Source organism: Panthera pardus, unplaced genomic scaffold, assembly GCF_024362965.1.
Source record: "Panthera pardus isolate Hobbes unplaced genomic scaffold, ASM2436296v1 HiC_scaffold_11, whole genome shotgun sequence".
NCBI lineage: Eukaryota > Metazoa > Chordata > Mammalia > Carnivora > Felidae > Panthera > Panthera pardus.
In genome coordinates, this window is record NW_026526666.1 from 92,146,206 (window position 1) to 92,155,683 (window position 9,478).

General features: G+C 57.1%; 1 protein-coding gene across 1 annotated transcript; it reads left to right on the forward strand.

Moving 5' to 3' along the window:
- The first annotated feature begins 2,381 nt into the window (after nucleotides 1-2,381).
- On the forward strand, nucleotides 2,382-9,211 carry LOC109274233 (group IIE secretory phospholipase A2). The gene is made up of 5 exons (XM_019461600.2): nucleotides 2,382-2,550; nucleotides 5,580-5,663; nucleotides 6,440-6,578; nucleotides 6,745-6,851; nucleotides 8,724-9,211. The coding sequence occupies exons 2-5, from the start codon at nucleotides 5,624-5,626 to the stop codon at nucleotides 8,864-8,866; spliced, it is 429 nt and encodes a 142-aa protein (XP_019317145.1). The 5' UTR covers nucleotides 2,382-2,550; nucleotides 5,580-5,623; the 3' UTR covers nucleotides 8,867-9,211.
- Nucleotides 9,212-9,478: the final 267 nt, after the last annotated feature.

Below are 9,478 nucleotides of genomic sequence, written 5' to 3' on the forward strand. Positions count from 1 at the left end.
ATTAAAAAAAATCTTTTAGGTCATTATGGTCAGAAGAGCAAAAATTATGTAAAAATTTGATTAGAAGGTAATGGCGATGTTGCTGAAATGAAAGCAAGAAAAACAAATTTTATGGAACAAAGATGCAATCGCTTATGAAGTATGTATGTCTATTATTTTATGAGTCATTCGGACACATGCAATAATAATTAAACTCCAGCGACTGGGACATAATTTCTGACTTCCAGTCATACAAAAACTGTGGCTCTCCATATGTTCTTTAACCTGTTGTTAGGAAAGGAGGCTCGAACTCACGAACCGTGAGATCATGACCTGAGCCGAAGTCAGACACTCGACCGACTGAGCCACCCAGGCCCCCCGGGAAAGTATATATAGATAGAAGGATAGAACATACTTTATTTCCCACTTTAGCGACTTGACTGAAAACTTAAAATATTTAGACACACGGTGTGGGGACCCTCACACGTACTCTTGCCCCAGACCCACAAGCGTTCAAGCGTCAGGGGTGAGCCTGACCGCCACCAACCAGAACAGGTTCTTGAGGCTTCCAGGAAAGAAGGGATGGGGAGGGGGTTCCAAGCAGGAGGGGGTTTTGTAGAGGAGGCCCACAAATCTACGTTAACTAGGACGAGTGCTCCTAATGTTGACAATCGCCATAACCACCGTGCTTTGCACGTACTGTTTGACTAACTCCCAACCATATCACAAATGGGTGCTATTATTATCCCCATTGTACAGGTGAGGAAACTGAGACCGGGGGAAGTGCGGCCATTTGCCTGAGAGTACCCAGTTAGCCAGTGGTAAAGCCAGGCAGCCTGACCACGAAGTTGGATGCAAAGCCTAGGGCATCCTATCAGCCAGGACCCTGCGGCAATCGGGAACAAAGGGGTCCCACACAGTGGCCAGGGGGCTGACATGGCCCCCGACACAAGTCCCAGCAAAACGCACGGGCTCTTGTGCTGCACAAGGCATCTGCCCACACCTATGTGGGTGTCCCTACGTCCCAGAGTCGTCCGGTCCCTCTACCTCCTAGGGTCAGCCTGGGGCAGAGTTCCACGGGACAAGTGTCTGTTGTTTCCTGTCCCTCCCCACGACCCCCACACCCATGAAGGCTCAGTGAACACAGCGCTGACCCGAAACACTCTCACCATCCCTCAGACGCCACCACTACCCAGTGTGTCCCTGCCCAGCCCCTCCTGTCACCTGGTCCCCGAGCCGGCGGCACCTGCTAAGTGGGCTTTTCTCTTCCTTGCTGTTGTCCCTCCTGTTGGTTCCCTCGGCAGCCAGCACCATCTGGTCCAAACTCAGACATGAGCAGGGATGCCTCCCGGTGTAAAACCCTTCACTGGTGTTCCATTGTTCCCTGGACAAAGACCAACAAGGCGCGGCTGTGCCATTTTACAAGGACGTTGGCGTTGGCGACCTTATAAAAGATGACAACAGGCCCACGCCAAGGAGTCTTGTTCTTTACAAATGGAAGAACCCAACTGTGTGACCACAGCTGTACAAAGCCTGTTTCCAGTGGAGGGACGAGTCTCCCAGGGCTTCAGTGCCCCCAGCTTCTCCCCCATTGGGATGAAAATACCACCGATGTCTCCTCCTCATGGGGGACTCTGGGGCCCTCTCCAGCATTCTGTAAGCTCTAGACCACCTGCCCAGCATGCTCAAGGAAAAAGCATACCGTGAGGTGAATAGGAGGTCAAGTTCCCGAGGTCAGCTTCCCAGCGAATCATGCCCGTGGAGGCCCGCCCGCCACGGCACAGCTACCCCAGCCCCCTTTCAGCCCCTCCTGGATCCATGTTCCTCAGACCACAGGGCCCTTGCACAGGCTGTGTCTCTACCTAAACTCTCTCTGCTCTCCTCTTCACCCAGCTAACTTCTTGAGATCCCTGCTAAGTCTCTTCTTCCACAGAAAAGTCTTCGCTGGTCCCCTGCCCAGATCATACACCATCATAAATGCTCGCATGGCCCCATGGAACATCCTGTCAAACCACTTATCCCTATTTGCAAGTTTCCCTTCCGTATGTAATTACTAAGGTCTGTCTCCCTACTGGACTGTCAGCTCCATGAGGGCAGGAATCACAGTGTATTTTCGCTCGTCAGCGTAATCCCCAGCCCAGAGGAAGTCCTCAGTGTAGGTTATTGACTGAACAGGCAACGAATACTTTCAGGAATGAGGTTACCCCCGCTTTGCTGGGAGAGGTCTGCAGGCTTCTTCGGGCTCTGAGGGAAGCAACGGAAGTGACAAGACCAAGCAGATGAAGGGCCCCCAGCATGGTGCCTGCCACACATCCGGAGCTTAGCAAATGGTAGTGGTTTTGCCATTTTTATTGTTAAGGTGATGACAATGATGGTGACAGCTTCTAAGCTACTAGGAACACGTTTACACCAGGAGAAAGAAGACGCTGCTTCGAGACTGGGCTCTGTTCCTTCTACTCAGCCCCAGCTGACCACCCTTCATCGAGGAAGGTAAAATCTGCCGAGCGGGGGCCAGCGTCCTGCACAAGGGCTGGGGCCCCGGCCTGCCCGCACTGATACGCCCCAGGAGGGGTAAGTCTCCCCTTTGGCCAGGGAAGGAGGAAGGGAAGGAGGGGCCCGGCACCTGTGGGTGCCTCCCATGGGCATGGCATCCTGCAGAGAACTTGACATCCTTCGTTTCCTTTCTGTCTGGTCCCGAACTCCCAAAGGTGGTTCTAATGATCCACATATGATGAATGACAAAGCTAAGCTCAGGGAGGTGATAGGGCTGGCCAAGGTCACACAGGCCCTGAGCGGCAGGACAAACACTCAGGTTCTAATCTCGCTGATGCCGGGACCCCGGCACTCTCAACCACATTGTGTCACTGTGTGAAAACTAGGAAACCACCCGTATTTCCCAAATGCCTGAAACTCTCCTCCGTATCCGAGTCCTCCGCAGCCCCCTCCCCCCAAACCTCAGATGAGGACACCTCTGCCTGGAAGCCTGCCGGGATTTCCTTGCCTGGCTCTGGCCCCGCCGTCCTTGGTTTGCTGCCCCAGGTACACACGGGGCAGGGGCCGGTAGGGGCCCCATCCGGACCAGGCTGGGAGTCAAAATGGCTCACCAAAGGAATTGCCTCAGAAACCCAGCCCTGCCCGGGGAACACCCTTATGCTGCTGCAGGAAGGGCTGGGGGCCAAACCTCCCAGGAATCAAAGCTCATTTTCAGCTGTTTAGACGTGGCTCCTCAGTGACTCACCGTTTGGGTTCTCATGACCCAGGCCAGGAGCCAGGGGCTGTCAGGAGGTGCCCTTGTTAAAATCAAAAGGCAATGGTGAGCAAAGGGGAGCCCCCTCTCTGGAGACCATGATTCACAGCTGCTGGGTGATCCTGGCCAGGGGCATTCACCTCCCTGGCCGCCCACCCCCACCACCCCGTCTTGTCCAGGAGGATGAGTTCCAAGGAGGAGTCCGGAGCAGGAAATGGGAGGGGCGCGGGCAGGCCTGCAGCCCAACTACGTCAGTGTTTACCCGGCTTTACACTTGCGTTAAAAACTTTTAATCTGGATTCACTGGCAGAGATCCCGCCACCCAGCCGTCTCTTCCCCTCCCAGGGTGGTACCCCCCCCACCTCCCTGGGTGTCAGGGAACGTGTGTGGGGGCATCTCACCTGGCTGAGGAGTGAGACCCAGCCTCCGGCCTCCGCACCAGATCAGCTCCTGAGGGGGGAGGCCTTACTGCCTGGTGTTGAGCTCAGGTCACATCATGACTTATGCTTTCGTGGGTCCTTTCTTCCATTAAAATAGAAGAAAAGAAAAGAAGAGAAGAGAAGAGAAGAGAAGAGAAGAGAAGAGAAGAGAAGAGAAGAGAAGAGAAAAGAAAAGAAAAGAAAAAAAAGAAAAGAAAAGAAGAGAAGAGAAAAGAAAAGAAAAAAAGAAAAGAAAATGTTATGACCACATTGGTAGGAAGACAGAGAGAATCCAGGCTGGATTCCTGTCATTCTGATTCTAAAGAAATTAAAACATTGTGTCCCCACCCCACCTCCCCCCCCCCCCCCGCAGGCATTGTGCATGCTATAGACACTGTGCCCCCCACCACCCCCCCCCCGGAGGCACTAGGTAAGCCCTTGGAACTGTCTGGACCCAAATTCTGGCTCACCGTGTATTTAGATGTGTGCCTCAGTTTGCTCCTCTGTAAAATGGGGATGATCGGAGCACAGGCATCACGGGGCTATTTGAAGGCTGCTTGAGGTCTCGCCTAAAGAGCACAGTAAATACTCGGGGGGTGGGGGGAGGCTAGCTGCCTGCTCACATCTGTGCTTCCTATCCTCCCAGGAAAGAGGCAAGGGTGGGATGCCTTCCATACCCATAATACAGATAGGAAAACTGAGGTGACGCACAAGGGAAAGGATCTGCCTAAGGCCGTGGAATAAGTGGTAGAGTCAGGACGACCAGGCCGCAGATCAAGCAGCTCCCAGGTCCTGTGCAAATGGATGTGGCTGGTCAAGTTATCCCAGCTGCAGACCAGGAACGGGGAGGGCAGGGCAGGAAGAAGTCACCGGCCAGGACAGGGCCACCTTGCTGCCAGTGCTGCCTGCGTGGACTCAGGGGGGTGGGCAGCAGCCAGCAAACGAGGCCACTCGTGAGCCCACGACCACTGGGACTTTGAAATTGCTAACCACAACAGGACGGGCCCCCCTCTTCCATCCATCCTCCTGACCTCTGGCCAAGCCCTGAAGCCTGGCCTCCACCTTCTGACCTGACTGTGGGGACAGCAGCTCACGGTGGGGGACAAGCTGTGCCAGGGGCTACTATCTCCCCAACTCAGCCCCTAAGATAACATCAAAAGGACAGAAGTTTCCAGTCCATGCTGGAATGTGGTTTTCCAGCTGACGCAGACAGAGCCTACTTCTACAGCCCCACTGCCTGGAGATCTAGGGAGACAGAAGTCACTTCTAGGAGCGTTTTCACTGCTCGTCAAACAAGCTGGAGCCTGCCCGGGGAAAAAACAATGAAGAAAAATCCCAAAGCTCAGCTGGCTGAGCTCCCGGCCTCTGGCCTATCCGATCTTGGACAAATGGCCCTCCAGGTCCCCAGGGTCTTGCCTTCCCAGGGTTCCAATGGCTCTTGGCACTGTCCCTCTGGGTAACATGGTGGCCGGGGTGGAGGACAGGGAGCAGAGGGCATGCCCGAGTAGCTAGCGGCATGGAAACAGACAGACTTGGCCATGCGGACTCAAGTTCCTCAGTTTCTCTGGGTCTCAGTTGCTGCATCAGTAAAATGGGGATGAGGGAAAGTGCCAAGAATGAAAAGCCCTCGGCGCAACCCCTGGCTCACAGCCCAGGCGGTGGGAGCTAGCACCGTGAGTTTTGGAAAGGGGTAGGTGAAGGGAAAGGCGGTGGAAAGAGAGAGCTACAGATTGCTCCCCTAAAACCACCTGGAAGCAAAGCCCACGGGCCCCAGGCCGGCCCCTCCCCTGGGGACTTGGCCAAAGACCTGGAAGTACGGTTGCATCACTGAGTATTCAGGGGTTAATGATGGGGAGTGGACAGGACCCAGTATTTAACTAATTGGGGAGGTGCCCTGAGATCAGAGGCACCCCGCTCACTTCCTTCTCCTGCAGCCCTGCTCCTCTGCCCCCTGCTCACCTCCCCTCCCCCGCCAAGGATGAAGCCTCCCCCTCTTCTGACCTTCCTTTGCCTCCTGGGTAAGTGACCTATGTGGCCTTCCCCCCCCCCCCCGCCCCCACCCAGCTGGGAACAGAGCTCCCCGGAGGTCCCGGAGGGTGTGATGGGTCATAGCCAGGCCAGCTTTGCAGGAGCCAGCACAAGCTAGGGGGAGAGCTGGAGGGGGATGCAGGCTGGGTGGCCCGGGAGGGCACAGGAAAGGGGCTGGTGGGAACCCCAGATAGTACACACGAGTCTCCTGCCACCTGCACTCTACCCCCTGCCCCATTAGCTTCCGTTCTGGGCTCCAACCCGCCTGGGTGGGCTGCCCCTCCCCCCCCCCCCCCCACCGCTGCTGTATCAGCAGGATCTGGAGGTATTTGGGGGAAGCACAGGTGGTCATGAAGCCTATCCAGTAGCATCTGAAGGGACTTGGTGGGGACAGAGTGCTCTGAGGGCATGGCGCTGACCCCTGGGGAGACACTCAGGGCCTACTGGGAGACGTTTGAGGGGACAGCGGGGGTGGGGACAAGCAGGATGAGTGGGTGGTGCTCTGGAGATGAGGGAGGAGAGCGGGACGGGCCCTGGGCATGTTGCCATGGGGGGCAGGGTGAGCACTGGGGATCAAGGTGGGGCGCATGGCCCAGAACACGGTTACTGATTAGCGCTGTTATTGTTGGGAGCAAGGTGCTCGGCAAGGGAGGGTTAACTGGACAGCCGGGGAGGTGTCTGCACTCCGATCTGAGGGGGCTTGGGGGAGGCTGGCTGCCCCGGGGGGGGCCCTGACAGATCTGCCCTCTGCCCTCCCTGCCCACAGTGGCCCTGGCTGGCGGGAACCTGGTCCAGTTTGGGGTAATGATTGAGAGGGTGACGGGGAAGCCGGCACTGCAGTATAATGATTACGGCTGCTACTGTGGCGTTGGTGGCTCCCACTGGCCCGTGGACCCAACAGACTGGTGAGCAGACGGCCCCTGGAGGGGCTTCCCCAGGAGGGGACACCTAGCAAGTGGAGGCCGACTTCTCCTCTGAGACCCCTTTGAGCCCTGGGTCCCCCAGCAGCCCCTGATCCAGCCCACCCTGACTCACGGGCCCCCCTCTCCAGGTTGACCGTGACCCTTACAGGTGCTGCCATGCCCATGACTGCTGCTACGGGCGTGTGGAGAAGCTGGGCTGTGAACCCAAACTGGAAAGGTATCTCTTCTCTGCCAGCAGGCACAACATCTTCTGCGGTAAGTGAAGGGCCCCGGAGCGCCCCAGACGCCGGGTAGGGGTGACAGCTTCAGACAGGAAGCCCTTCCTGATGGTGGTCGCTGACTCCTCATCGGGGCCAGGCCCTGGGCTAGAGACGTGGGAGAGGTGGGTCTTCCACTATCACGGGATTGCAGACAGGACTGTCCCTCCCTCCACCCGGATGCTCACCTGGCACCCGCAGGAAAGATCCCCTGACCCCTGGCGTCCTGCCCTGGCCCCAGGCGCTCCTACCGAGCCAGGGGCCTCCCAACTCCAGCCTCAGGGAAGAGGAACAAAGGGGGCAGAGCTGAGCCAGGTCAGGGAAGCTGCCCTCACATGGCCGCTCCAAAGCCTGGGCAGCAAGGTCCAAGGCAAGGTCCCCAGGACAGAGACTCGAGGGCACGGTCCCAGACAGATCTGGAGCTGCGATGTGGGACAGCAAACCCCCTCTCCAAAGGCTGACTCCCCGCTCCGCCCCAGCCGTGGGGCTGTCATTGGCTCAGCTTGGCCACATCCAAGGCCCACGTGGGCCAGTTTTCCTCTGGTCCCCAGCACCGATCCGCTGGAAGTGACCTGACCCAAGCAACCGTGTGAAGGGCTCCATGCAGCCCAGCCCAGTGGAGGGAGCCCACATCAGAGCCCCAAACGTTGTCCCTGATGCAAAACCAGGAACAGCCTGGAAGGAGGGGGAGCTGAGGGAGGGGCACAGCAGAAAGACCCAGGAGGGTCAAAGAAGCCAGCTCAGATCGCTAAGGTCTATCCTGGGGCAGGGGCAGCTCCAGGACCAGAACAACCGGAGGCAGATTTAGCTCGGTTCCTTGTTCCTACAGCCATCTATCTACTCAGCTAGACACCTCTGACAGGTAGTGAGCTCCCCGTCCCTGGCAGTTCATGCGAGGTGGAAACAGCCACCTGTCGGGGATAGCACTGAGAGGATGGTTGAGGACAGATGTCAGGAGAATAGGGACAGAGGCTCAGGGCGTCACCTTCTACCCACCGTGCGACTTCAGGCAAATGGTGTGACCTCTCAAAGCCTCTGTTTCTTCATCTATAAAATGGTGCTAATCACACTCACTTCCCCAGCTTAGTCCAGCTCCTAGCAAGAACCACCCAAAAGGACTGATGAGAGACTATTAAGCCCCCTCCCATGCTGAGTTTTGCTGGAACGGCAGGTGTGGGCAGGACCATGGTGGGAAGCGGAGGCTGACCTTTGCGGGGAAAACGAGGAACGCTGGACGTTTCTGAGAGGAGCCAGAGCCACTGAGGGCAGACAGAGGCAGTGGAGAGAACAGGAGGCTCTGGGGCTCCCCAGTGCCAGCTCCGATCCCAGGCTGGGTGTGGGGACACACCCTAAGATAAATGCCAGAAAAGCGGGCTGTGTCCACTCAGACAGAGACGGGCCCAGGGCCCAAGCAGGCCCCGAGCTTCAGTCCCAACAGGCTCCATTCTGGGCCCAGGCTGCTCTGGGGCACACAGAGCACTCGGGACTGAGTCGCTGTCATTTCATGGCTCCCCTATCAGCTTGATGGCCTCACTCGGCCACCAGCCATGCCTCACGCAGCGAAGGGGCTGCCTAGAAATCCCCCAGGCTGGAGCGGATGTGGTAGTGAACCTGATGGTCTCCCCACCAGCCGGAGGGCCAAGGGTGATGTGTGGGCCTGGGAGAGGAAGAACGGACATCACAGACATCCCACCTGCCCAGCGTCCTGGGCCCCCACGCCCCCACCCCCGCGCGCCCTGCCCTGACTCTCACCCACGCCTGAAACGGCCCCGGGTGGCAATGGGCTTCCGGCAGAGTGGGACAGAGAACGTGGACCCCAGAGAGCGGGAGTCCTGAGCCACATGGTCCCTGACTCACCTTGTCCCGCCAGCCGGCAGAACCACCTGCCAGCGTCAGACCTGCGAGTGTGACCGGAGGGCTGCCCTCTGCTTCCGCCACAACCTGGACACCTACAACCGCAGCTACGTCCGCTACCCCAACAAGCTGTGCAGCGGCCCCACGCCGCCCTGCTAGGGCCTGGCCCCACCTCCTGCCTGCGTCCCGCCTCCAGCTGCTGTAGCCCCGGGGCCTGGGCAGCAATGACACCACCAGCCCTCCCTCCGGAAAATTCCTTACCTGCAAACCCATCCCTCCCTGAGAGCTCCCAGACTGTGGTCTGGACCGTGGCTGGCCTCCTGGGCCACATCTTCCCCCCTGCTGGGAACAGCCACCGTGCCCAGGAGCCAAGGGACCCTTTAGCCCCCCGAAGATTCTATAACCCAGCCCTGAGATCTCGGTTTCCGCTTCTGAATAAGTGAATAATGTCCCGTAATCCTAATATTCCCTGATTCTCAGATTCTATCATTATAGAATTTAGTTTACAGTTTCTTTCATTCATTCCTTTTTTTTTTTTTTTTTTGAGCCTTTCTTTTGAGTATCGTGCTAAGCGCTGGGACACAGCAGGAACAGGAACAGGTCGGACATGGGTGGCCCCTGTGTGCAATTCTAATATTCTGTCCTTTTAATTTCCCCTTATAGTGAGTTTTTGTGATTCTCTTTTTCTAACATCCTACAATCTTATCCAACACAATAACGGCAATCTCCAGAAGGAATATATTTGGCCATATGGCACAATGCGAGAAGCAT

What these genes read in the sequence shown, in the direction of transcription:
- LOC109274233 (XM_019461600.2), top strand. Translation starts at nt 5,624, where the DNA reads ATGAAGCCTCCCCCTCTTCTGACCTTCCTTTGCCTCCTGG. An exon ending in GACCTTCCTTTGCCTCCTGG is followed by an intron (nt 5,664 to 6,439) that starts GTAAGTGACCTA and finishes CCCTGCCCACAG; the next exon opens with TGGCCCTGGCTGGCGGGAAC. An exon ending in CAGGCACAACATCTTCTGCG is followed by an intron (nt 6,852 to 8,723) that starts GTAAGTGAAGGG and finishes TTGTCCCGCCAG; the next exon opens with CCGGCAGAACCACCTGCCAG.